The following is a 12,058-nucleotide window of genomic DNA, read 5'->3' as shown; positions in this document are numbered from 1 at the left end:
ATTATGTTTGCAGATCCAAGGAGCCAGTGGAGAGACACATACTGCTTTTTTACGTGTGGATCTTATCAACCACATTTTACATAATTTTCAAAAGGTCCTTGCCTGACCGAAACCTGCCTGTCACTTAAAATCACTGATTTTTTTTTAATGGCCTTGACATCTATGAAGGCGTAACATTGGAATAATAAAAAGAAAATCCCTCTCTTGATGTCTTGAGCTTTCTGTGTCTTTTCCTAGCTAAACGAGGCCAAAGTTTTGGCAGAAAATCCTCAAACCCAGAAGACATTTCCTCAGTTTCACAGCGAAGTGCTTCCTTTTAAGTCAAGGCTCTAGAATGCCAACACTCCTGAGAAATAAAAGTCAGTTTGGTGGTACAATCTTGCAGTTTGGGACCAGCCTGAGCCAGAGGAGAAACGCGGTTAGCAGGCGTGCGAGGCAGATCGGTTATCAGGCCCAGGAGTCCAGCCCAAACTACAAAATTCGTTTTGAGAACTCACTGAAGGCCAGTTTCATTTCGCCAGCCACGGGATTCCTGTTCCGTAGCAGGGAGGGTGGAGGTTTATTTCCTAACATTTTCTCATCAATGGAATGGTGGAAAATTCTAGCCTTGACTGACCCCACTTTACTAAAATCCTACCCCAAGCAGTTTAGAAGTAGACACTCAAAGGGAAGAGCACAGGCAAGAATTTCTCTGTAAAGAGGGCCATCTGTGAAGTCCTACAAGAGGAAAAAATTGTGGAGAAAGTATTAGACGCTGCAAAGAACTGTAGTGCAATATTCACTTGTTTGAACCTTGGGACTGAGCATATGTAATGCTTGGGCCGTGAAAGAATAGGATTTTGCACTCAGTGGCTCTCACACCAAAGCCCATCAGTCAATCACAATAGAGAAGTTTTAAATTTGATTTAAGTATTTCAGGGTAAATAGGGAATCAAAGCCAAGAGTCTGAGTGATTTCTTTTTCTTTCTTCTTTTCTCTTCCCTCCAATTGTAGGCGAATGTTTCCTCCATTTAAAGTAAGATGTTCTGGGCTGGATAAAAAAGCCAAGTATATCTTGTTGATGGACATTATAGCTGCTGATGACTGTCGATATAAATTTCATAATTCTCGGTGGATGGTGGCGGGTAAGGCTGACCCTGAAATGCCAAAGAGAATGTACATTCACCCAGACAGCCCTGCTACCGGGGAACAGTGGATGTCCAAAGTTGTCACTTTCCACAAACTGAAACTCACCAACAACATTTCGGACAAACACGGATTTGTAAGTTACTCGGCTCCCCTCAGGAAAATGTCCTCTTTCTTCACCCTAGGGAAGGCAGTACTTATCCTCTCCTTGCAAAAATCACCAGTTTCTGCTCAGGCTTCTCCCTTGCTCTCTGTTGCTAAGCATAGCAAAGTTTTTGAATCCGAAACAGGATTCCGGGGTGTTTCTCTTCGGATAATGGAAGGCCTGGCGTTCTCAAAAAAAAAAAAAAAAAAAATTGAGGGCCAAAACACTAACCGCTCACGTCCTGTGGCCATCCCAGATCTTGGTAAACGGCTGACAGTGAAGATAAAAACCAATCGTTACGATACAAAATCAATTTTTAAAGTTATGTGTGCGCCAGGGATTGGTTCTGAGCTATCATACTTCTGTTTTGAACCAGAATTATTATTTCTTGTGGGAGTTTTAAGGTTCAGAGGCTTGGCTACATTGGTTAAAGGGGGTGAATGCATTTTTTGAGAGATTTCTTTCTTCTGTGAAAAAAGAATATGGGGCTGAGGTGAAAGTCAGGTTTACTAGAAATGAGGCTGAGCTCTCCAGGATAAAAACTCTGTGTGTGTGTGTGTGTGTGTCTGTATGGGTCTCTGTTGGGAGTGTATATATGGATTCAGTGGGGGAGTCCTTAGAAACTTTTAGGAGACTAGAATTGCTTATAAAAGTCAAGCAAAACACCTTTTGCCCCCTGCCCTTACCTCTCCCCAACATTTCAACAAATAAAGCCGAGTGATAAGCGAGGAATCAGCAGAAAGATTAGGCCCAGGAAGACGTGAATGGCACGGAAGTATCTTCAAGCGGGCGCGGATCGCCTTTGAAGCCCTTGATTTGATTAAGGCATAAATATTCCTCTCTAGAGTTCAACCTTTCAGGGCTTTAAGTGGATTGGGCTCGTCAATTAGTGGGCACTTAAAGGACTGAATCATTTTGTAAATTAAAATGCATGTTTTTCTCTATCTTTTAAGACTTTGGCCTTCCCAAGCGATCACGCAACGTGGCAGGGGAATTATAGTTTTGGTACTCAGGTAGGCTAGGGTTCAAGGTACGAACGGACCTTAGGTGGTGAGGGTGGGGGGACCCTTTGGAAATTGAGGAGCAATTTGGATTCTCCAGAAGAGGATATCTGTGGAGCGGAATGTACCCAAAGAGGTACTCCGAGGAGAGGAGGTGGGCTCGGCATAAGCGTGGTACCCTTCGGTGGGGTAGACGTCAGCCTGGCAGGGGTCCTGAGGTCCCATTGGTCCCACTAAATCTTTTTTTTTTTTTATGTGTCTCCCCTTCTCCCTGCTCCCCTCCACCTCCCCCCCCACCCCCCCACCCCCCGCAGACAATATTGAACTCCATGCACAAATACCAGCCTCGGTTCCACATTGTGAGAGCCAATGACATCTTGAAACTTCCCTATAGTACATTTCGGACTTACTTGTTCCCCGAAACCGAATTCATCGCTGTGACGGCATACCAGAACGATAAGGTAACCAAAGGCGCTTTTCTTTTTAATGGCTATACTTTTCCCTCCCACCTTTAGGCCGCTCTGGGTGAGGTGGAGAAAGTTAGAAAAGATTAGGGATGGGAGTCTTGAGTTTTTCTTCTGTGATTTGACCCTTCCGTGGAGCTTTTGGGGAAAGGGGGTCTGGCACGTCACAGAGGCAGGGGAAAACAAAACAAAACAGAAAAAAACAGAACAAAGCAAAACAAAAACTTGACCAGCTAGGAATCCGATGCGGAGAGAAAAGATGCCAGACTAACTTCACTCCTGTAACTGTGCTCACAGCCACTTCCCCACTTGGGCCTTTCTCTTGTTTGGAGGCTCAGCCTCTTCTCCTCTAGGATGAAGGATCAAAAATCAGGTTCCAGGTTCTAAAGGAACCAGCTAAAACTTGAAGGCAAAAGCCATTGGGGATCTTGGGGGGAGAATCCCATTGGAGAGCAGGTTTTCTCCCCTAGCCAGAAATCCTGAGTAGCTGGTCTGGTTTTTATTACCTTTTATGCTGCTGTGTTTTTTATGGTGTGTGTGTGTGAGAGAGAGAGAGAGAGAGAGAGAGTGTGTGTGTGTGTACGTGTGTGTGTGTGTGGAAAAACCTTCTCTGATCACAGGGTCATGCTAATCGAGTTGTCTGAGGCTTTTGAGATGAGATGACCAAAGTCAAGATCAATTCATTTGAAGGTTTTTCCTCCCTTGGGCCTCAGGCCCGGGGTTAGGAGTACCCCCCGGATAGACCCACAGGCAGCACCTGGTATATAAAGTTATGGTGGCCTGAAGGTCATGGGCATGTGCACAGAGAGACACGGAGAAAGTGACTCTTGCTGAATCACCAGTTCCCAGCGTGGCTGTTTGCAGGCAGTTATGGGGGTGGGGAGCAACTGAGGACCCCTGCTCTTCTTACCTCAGGGAGAGTCCAGCTTACCTGACAACACCTTGCATTTTGAACTCACTGTCACCGTGGGTGGGTCCTCTGGCTGGCCCTTGGGGTGTTCAGGTATGTTTCCTTAATCCGGAGACTGAGACTCCAGGACCTCCTCTTCCTGCAGTCTTGCATACAGGAGTTTATGCCAAAAACAAGAATCCAACCAAGGGGCCCTTTTCCCACCTCTGGGGAACTCTGTATAATTTTTTTTTTTCCCCTTAAAGGGAAGGGATTTGAAAGATGACATACTATGGCATTTTGCCCCAGCGTACAAAATGCATGCTCCCTCTAGACCCAGAACCCTGTGAATGTAAGTCATTAATGTAATAAAATGTACCATTTTTGATCAGATGAAGAGGCCAGAGGCCTTCTCCAACCTAATGGCGGTGGCAGAATATATAAATGAAAACAAATGTTTCCAGTGGTCATTCAGTCCTTTGACATCTGTAATTGTCAATATTATAATTCCTCAACCCTCCCCCCACCCCACAAGACCCAGCAAAAAAATCAAACCCACTCTGGCACAAGGGTAGCGAAACCCCATAAATCATTTCATTAGATTCACAGAAAAGGTTGGAGTGTATGCTGTGAGGTGTGTGTGTGTGTGTGTGTGTGTGTGTTTTGGGGGTAGGAAATAATGCCATAACATATTTAATGATTAATTGCCCTATGTAAAAAAAATGAAAGCACAATTTTAAGATCTACAGGTTGTCCCTTTTGACAGCTTTTGACAATCTTTCCATTTCTAAACGCAAGCTCTGAAGGCTGCCTACAGAACAGAAGGAGGCATTTCCCAGACAGTCTAATTTCAGTCTGGCATCCCTGGTTTGGCTTCCTCTGAGAGATGCAAGTCATTGGTACAGTTCTTTGCATTTTTCTCTCACTCCCCTCTGACTGACCCTGTGAGGTCCTCCTTTCTCTTGAACCTGGCATAGCCTGCTGACTTCTTTTGGCAGTCAGATTTCTAGTAGACAGAGTTGGGGGGGGGAGCACCCCCAGAGCATTCTAGAAAATGAGGCCAATGTCTCTTTCTTGCTTGTGTCTCCTCCTCTAGATAACTCAGCTAAAAATAGACAACAACCCTTTTGCAAAAGGTTTCCGGGACACTGGAAATGGCAGGAGAGAAAAAAGGTGAGCGGAGACACTTGGTATTACTTTCTCAGATAATTTGGAGAATCCCTTTTCTAGGGCCCAAATCTCAGCTCTTAGAAGTGGGATGCAGGCACTTCTATTAAGAAGTTAGGGGGAAGAGGGTGGAAAATAATTGACTGCCTCCCTGCCACCTGCTTGCGGACCTCAGGACACTGTACTTTTTCTACCTCCTACAAGTTACCTTAAAGGAGATGAACTAGGCCACACCATTTTTGTCTCTGGAAAGAAAAGTGTCAGGGATAACAGATTATATACAGATGCCTATTAATTCCTAATTAATTGAGGTTCATCCCGGGCAGGTCCCAGGAAGGGGCTAAACCATTCACAAAACGCTTTGGAATTTTTGCAGTCTTGTCTTGCAAATACCATCAGACAGAACTGAGGCCCCTTGAGAAATCTGTGGCTCCCTCCTTCATGGGCAGATGTATCATTTTGCATGAAGCAGACAGCTGGATAGTATAGGGAAGACGCTCTCCCCTCCCCTACCAGCTTTCCAAGAATTTCTAAAATCCAGCAAATCAGTCCAAATCTTTAACCTATCCCCTTGCGGGGTGGGGGTGAGCATCATAAAATAATTTCTAACATCTAAGTGGATTTTTTTTTTTTTTTACTCCGGTTACGATTAATTAGTGTGTTGGTAAAACAATTAAAGTGCACCATGAAAGAAACAACTTCTTCCCAGTCTTAGCAACCAGTCGGGGGTGTGTAGGCTGTTTGTGTTCACCAGTTTGGGCACCCAGGTCCCCTCCTTCTGGAAGGCCTGCTGCTTAGCTGTCTCTGGCCCATGCCCTTTCCCTAACGAGCCCCGGGTCCTGAAGCCTCCTTCCTCCGACACCACCCCCCAGCCCCGTGCCACACTCTTCAGCCTAGTTAAAGGGTCGAGAACCATGCTTGGGTCTCTGTGGCTGCCTTGGGGCAAGCAGGTTTCAGAGAACTCGGTTGTGTTGTCCGTGGGTGGTGGGCTGGATGAGGCTGTGTGTATGCACGCCTCTTTGGAGAGGGTGAGGCAGACAAGAGGGGAAATGTATGTCCCGGTTCTGTAACGCTGGGTGTGGGCTTCTGCCACAGAAAACAGCTCACCCTGCAGTCCATGAGGGTGTTCGATGACAGACACAAAAAGGAGAATGGCACCTCAGATGAGTCCTCCAGCGAACAGGCAGCCTTCAACTGCTTTGCTCAGTCCTCGTCTCCAGCTGTGTCCACTGTAGGCACGTCGAACCTCAAAGGTAGGCCTGGTCACCTCTGATTTCTCCACTCCAGGTCTCTGGAGTTGAGGGGATGGGGCACCCACGAGGGAACCTGCCCTTCAAAAAAACGTCAGATGCTTCCAGAAGCCCCTAAGCAGGAGCCAGAGTTCAAACAGGGTGGCCAGGTGTGTCCCCCTCCCGAAGTTGTATAAAGGAGAGCTCAGAACCCTTCCCCCCAAACCTCGATTTGGCTGAGGGTGGGGTGTCTACATGTTCCTTCTCGGTGGAGCCAGCCTTGAAAACTTGCATGGAGCACTTCTCTCTGTCTCTGTCCCTCAACTCTCTCCAACCAAGCAACTGCTGACTTTTTACTATCTTTTAGCTCTAGATTAAAATGTGTTGGGGGGGGTGGCGGGGAGAGGCAAGGGATTGTCTGCCACCTGGAACAGGGAAGGTGGCTGAGAAAACAGCCAGCCATAGAGCAGCAATGGGCACTGGGAGAGAAGCCCAAGCGGTGGGGATCTGAGAAGGGAGGGTGGGGGGAGTGGGAGGGGACAAGATGGTTCAAATCCCCAGTTAGTTCCCGTGTTTAAAGAGCAAGTACTGTTTATTTGGAAAGACACGCATTCTCTCTCTCTCAACAGGAAGAAACCTGTTTTTAAGTGAATTAAAATGGAAGTCCATTATGACTTCAATCCCTTTAAACTTTACACATAAAATAGGATCCCCCCCCCCCTTTTTTTTTTCCTGGTAGGACACCCACAGAGGGTGTGGTGACAGCGAAAGAGAATCTTGTGATTGTCTCTGGGCAGTGAGCGGGCTGCTCCCACCTCTGTCCGTGGGGACAGGGGCAAACAGGAGGCTCCGCTGAGTGTGTGTGTTGGGGGAGGCTGTCCATTTCTGCCCCTGCCCATTCGGATGCCAGGGTTCAAACAAATCCTTCTGAAAGAATTGGCAGTTTTGTGGAAGGTGTTAATCTTGGTCACTCAGCTGAACTAAGACTGGATAGTAACTAGGTGTTCCCAAAGTGAGTTTTAGGATGAGTTTAATTTTATTAAAAAAAAAAAAAAGTAAATGCAACGGAGTGGGGAAGGGCTTTGTCTGACACAGTAGGAGCTCAATGGATGATTGTAAAAAATAGTAAAATCCACTAGCGATTTGGGGCAGGGGGTCAGTGGGAGAAGGGGCTCAGTTCTATCTAAATATTTTAAATCCATTCATTCTTAGCTTATTGACACATCCCACTAAAGTTGTGAGGTATCATCACTCCCACTTTGCAGATGAGAAAACTGAGGCACAGAGGGGTTAAGGGGCGTTCCCGGGGGACCACACAGCTTGTAGGTGGCCGAGCTGGAGTTTCACTGGCCCAGATTTCAGCTCACGCCCTTCCCCTTGGCTTTTGTGCCCCTCCTATCGTAGATCTGTGTCCCAGCGAGGGTGAGAGCGACGCCGAGGCCGACAGCAAAGAGGAGCACGGCCCCGAGGCCTGCGACGCGGCCAAGATCTCCACCACCACGTCGGAGGAGCCGTGCCGGGACAAGGGCAGCCCCGCGGTCAAGGCGCACCTCTTCGCCGCCGAGCCCGGCGGCCGGCCCCGGGACAGCGGGCGGCTGGACAAGGCGTCGCCCGACTCGCGCCACAGCCCGGCCACCATCTCGTCCAGCACCCGCGGCCTGGGCGCCGAGGAGCGCCGGAGCCCGGGCCGCGAGGGCGCGGCCACGTCCAAGGCCGAGGAGGGGCGCGCGCTGCCGGGCAAGGAGGCCTTCGCGCCGCTCACCGTGCAGACGGACGCGGCCGCCGCCGCCGCGCACCTGGGCCAGGGCCCCCTGCCGGGCCTCGGCTTCGCCCCCGGCCTGGCCGGCCAGCAGTTCTTCAACGGGCACCCGCTCTTCCTGCACCCCGGCCAGTTCGCCATGGGGGGCGCCTTCTCCAGCATGGCGGCGGGCATGGGGCCCCTGCTGGCCACCGTGTCCGGGGCCTCCACCGGCGTCTCGGGCCTGGATTCCACGGCCATGGCTTCGGCCGCCGCGGCGCAGGGACTGTCGGGGGCGTCGGCGGCCACCCTGCCTTTCCACCTCCAGCAGCACGTCCTGGCCTCTCAGGTATGGAGGGGTCTTCCCCGGGGCGGTCCAGACCCTCTCTCCATTCGCTCTGGTTTCCCAGCCCTGGGATCCCAGACCCTCACCCAGGGCCCCTCCCCGAGGAGCTTTGAATAATAATAATGGTGGTAGTACTAGTAATAATTGCTAGGTCAAGGGTTACCTCATTGACTCGGCATAACCTCACACTCCTCCCAAAAGCTTAAAAAAAAAATTTTCTTTTTTTTTTTTAGTTCAGGGCTGTTTCTAGTAGAGTAGCTAGGTAGTAATAGTGATCATGAAGCTACACCTAGCATTTACGTGGCACTTGGTCTGTTCTGACTCCAGTGGCCCTCTTGTCACCTCCACTTTATAAATGAAGTGGCGGAGGCCCAGAGACGTTGAATAACTTAACCAAAGTCACACAGCTGGTAAGTGGTGCCGCAGAGACTCAACCCCAGGCGGTCTGACTCCAGGGCCTTTTCAGGGTCTCTGATTTTAGCTTCAAAGTGGGAATGTCCCTTATCTCTGAACTGGCTCCTAGCCAACCAGCCACCAGGAATCAGACAAGAGGGAGACCGAGGTCGGGGGAGGGGTGCGGACTGTCCTTGGGTGGGAGTTGAGTCTTGACCCTTTCCTCCCAGGGGGAAGCTTGTCCCCTGTCCCCCAAAGGGTTAACGGTTTGTGCCCGTGTGGGAGATGTCAGAGGATAGGGGCAGGCTTCGGCTGTGGCAGGCCTGGCAGCCTCTGTGTGGTTCAGACAGCTGTGCTGGGGGGCAGGGCAGCCGGGGAAAAGTCCCCGGCCCCTGGAAACGCTCTGAACCGGGCGAAAAGGTTCTGTGGAGTTTTCTGCACGCCCTTGCCTTTGTTTTGTCTGAGCACATTCGTCTCCCTTCTCTGAGCCAAGAAGCAGGGTTGTCCTCCCCTCTGGGGGGGAGGAGGGAACTGAGAACAGGGTTGGCTTCTGGCCTTTTCCCATTGCTCTCCTCTCTGTGAGCCCCTCCTGGAGACCTTGTTCTAGGTGGGCAGTGGATAGGTGGGCGAGGGGCTGCCTGGGCACGCAAGTATTAATAGTACCCCAAGACAAGGGACAGAGAACTAGCCCAGGCTGGGGTGCCTGCATTTTAAATTCTGCTTCTGCCACTGAGGGACTTCCTGCACCCCTGGGGCCTACCTCAGTTTCTCCACCTGTATGTAATACCAGTGTATCAGGCTGGGTGATTTCTTTGTCTCTCTCTAGAGCGAATGCCTTTTGCACCCACCACCCCCAATTTCCTTTAGCTTAAGGATCTTCTCTGGATTTTTTTTCATTTGAGAAACTTCTGGAATTAGAGTGGGAGGGCTGTGTTGGGGGTGGGGGAGGAAGAATGAAAGAAATGTATGTCCCATAATTTATGCCCCCTGGTGGTTTTCACTCAGCTACCTTCTTTGTGGCTGGACTGGACTGCAGCCCCATTTCACAGGTGCAGCAGCTGACCCCCAGTGGGAGAATTTCTAGCAGTTCTATTGGCCAGGTGCCCTGTGTAGCACATTGCAGGGGTTAGCTCGTTTAATATCCAAAGTCCCAATCAAATCAGTAAATGAACTATTTAGTATTTCCCTGGGTTTTTTCCCCCCCCCATAAGAAAGCTGAGGCATAGGGAGTCAAGTGGACCTAGAGAGGGAAGTTGGAGTGTTCCCCCGCCCCCACCCCACCCCGCAAGCGATGAATGACTTGCCAGAGGCCCCGAGGTGGAGGTGGTGGGGTTGGGGGTGGGGAGGGGGGAGATGGACGGACCAGGTTGGCTCCTCCCCATCGCGCAGCCCCTACTCGGCCGATTCACTGCCTCCGTTTCTCTCCCCCTCCCCTCCCCCCCCCCCCCTCCCCGCAGGGCCTGGCCATGTCGCCCTTCGGAAGCCTGTTCCCTTACCCCTACACGTACATGGCCGCGGCGGCGGCGGCGTCTTCGGCCGCGGCCTCCAGCTCCGTGCACCGCCACCCCTTCCTCAACCTGAACAGCATGCGCCCGCGGCTGCGCTACAGCCCGTACTCCATCCCCATGCCGGTCCCGGACAGCGGCAGCCTGCTCACCACCGCGCTGCCGTCCATGGCGGCGGCCGCGGGGCCCCTGGACGGCAAAGCCGCCGCGCTGGCCGCCAGCCCGGCCTCGGTGGCCGTGGACTCAGGCTCGGAACTCAACAGCCGCTCCTCCACGCTCTCCTCCAGCTCTGTGTCCTTGTCGCCCAAACTCTGCCCGGAGAAGGAGGCGGCCACCAGCGAACTGCAGAGCATCCAGCGGTTGGTCAGCGGCCTGGAAGCCAAGCCGGACAGGTCCCGCAGCGGGTCCCCATAAACCCCTCCCTAGAAAAAAAATCTCTTCATTCCAGTCCAGTCCAGTCCAGTCTGCAGTGCACTTTGTTGGATGTAAAATAAACCACGGGCGTGCGGTGGGGTTGGCCCTTTGTGCAGTCCTGTCTGGGAAGGGGTGCCGGACTCCCTCTAGAGAATGTGCTAGAAACAGGTCCTGTCTTCTTGGCGTGGTTTATGTATCCGGGATCTGGCTCAGATTCTGGGGCTCAGAAATGGCTGTTGCATTGAGCTATTGGGGTGGGAGTGAAAACATTTATGGCCAGAGCACCTCCAGCCAGGCTGGTCTGGGAGCTGTGGGAAGAAAAAGGTAGCCAGGCCCACCAGGAGGGGAGGTGTTGAAAGGCTTCTCCCCCAATGCAGATTTATATATTTTTTCCTTCACCGTGTCAAGTAGAAACAAAAACAAAATTTAAAAAAAAATACTGGGGACAAATGAATACATTAACATGATTCTGTTTGTGAAGATTAAAAACTTTATAGTGACTTGCATATCAGTTCTAAATAAATTACTGAGCAGCATTGTTTGGGGAGGGAAGTCCTTGCCATCCTTGTTTGGTCTCTATTAAGGAAATCTGTGTCTTTTTAATATTCTTGTGATGTTTTAAGGGCCGCTATAGGTCTCTTCTTGCATGTTCCACAGTAATGTATTTGTGGTTTTTATTTTGAATGCTTGCTTTTAGAGAGAAAAGAACATGACCCCACACCTTTCTCCCCCCCCTTCTCTACCCTCCAGTGGGCAACCCCAAGGGGGAGGTTTTAGAGGGAAGGGGTGGGGAAAACAAAAAATGAATTTATTTTATCTAAGCTCTGTAGCAGGATTTATGTCCTCCTTTGGCAGTTCTCTCTCTTTCCTGTATATGCAATAACAAGGTTTTAAGAAAAATAATAAAGAAGAAGCAAGACTATTAGACAAAGTATTTATGTAATTATTTGATAACCCTTGTAAATAGGTGGAATATGAATGCTTGGAAAATTAAACTTTAATTTATTGACGTTGTACATAGCTCTATGTAAATAGGGTCGCAGCTATCAGGTTTTGTGTTATTGTTTTCCTTTCATCAGTTTTATTTCAAGGTCACAGGATCGCTTTTAAAACTAGAAAACACACTTTCTGCACCGACACCAACACACTTTCAAAAGAGTTGTCTGCAAAAAAAAAAAAAAAAAAAAAAAAATTCTTTTTTTAGTGTCCAAGAGTGGGGCAAAGTGCCATTGCCTATTAAACCCCAAACTGGGGAGGTGGTGCCACATCCCAGCTCACCTTAAATTCCTTAAAATATAACACCCCAAGTGTGGTTCTGAGATTGCTTGGGGGGCGGGGTGGGGTGGGGAGTGCAGAGGCTGTGGTTTGACTTTCTAATTTTTCTTTTGTATTTGTATTTGCTAGTCTGATTTCTTCAAAACGAAGTGGAATTGACTACTGTCTTCAATATTGATGGTGTTTTGAATTGGTGCCTATAGAGAGAGATTCACAGTTCACAAATCAGGTGCTGAGAGATGGTTTAAAGGCAAAAATTCATGAAGGTATATTTTGTGTTATAATTGTTGATGAGTTCTTTGGTTTTCTGTATTTCTTCCCCTCTCTTTAAAACATTGAAATTTCAATAAATTTTTATTGAAATGTC

The 12,058-nt window shown here is 49.5% G+C and overlaps 1 protein-coding gene across 2 annotated transcripts in view; it reads left to right on the top strand.

Annotated features, from left to right (window-relative positions):
• TBX3 (T-box transcription factor 3) overlaps positions 1-12,058 on the top strand; it is a 14,118-nt gene extending 2,060 nt beyond the window's left edge. The window contains exons 2-8 of one of the 2 annotated variants that reach the window (XM_045887573.3): positions 994-1,261; positions 2,224-2,283; positions 2,586-2,732; positions 4,721-4,797; positions 5,887-6,044; positions 7,425-8,107; positions 9,955-12,058. In XM_045887573.3, the coding sequence (XP_045743529.1) occupies positions 994-1,261; positions 2,224-2,283; positions 2,586-2,732; positions 4,721-4,797; positions 5,887-6,044; positions 7,425-8,107; positions 9,955-10,416 (1,855 nt within the window). In that variant the 3' untranslated portion in view covers positions 10,417-12,058. The remainder of the gene's footprint in view (positions 1-993; positions 1,262-2,223; positions 2,284-2,585; positions 2,733-4,720; positions 4,798-5,886; positions 6,045-7,424; positions 8,108-9,954) is intronic. The other variant, XM_045887574.3, reaches the window with a different exon arrangement.

Source organism: Mirounga angustirostris, unplaced genomic scaffold (genome assembly GCF_029215605.1).
Source record: "Mirounga angustirostris isolate CCGP_5_RB_7025 unplaced genomic scaffold, mMirAng1.0.hap1 SCAF_14, whole genome shotgun sequence".
Classification (NCBI taxonomy): Eukaryota; Metazoa; Chordata; class Mammalia; order Carnivora; family Phocidae; genus Mirounga; species Mirounga angustirostris.
This window is presented reverse-complemented; position numbering and strand designations above follow the sequence as displayed.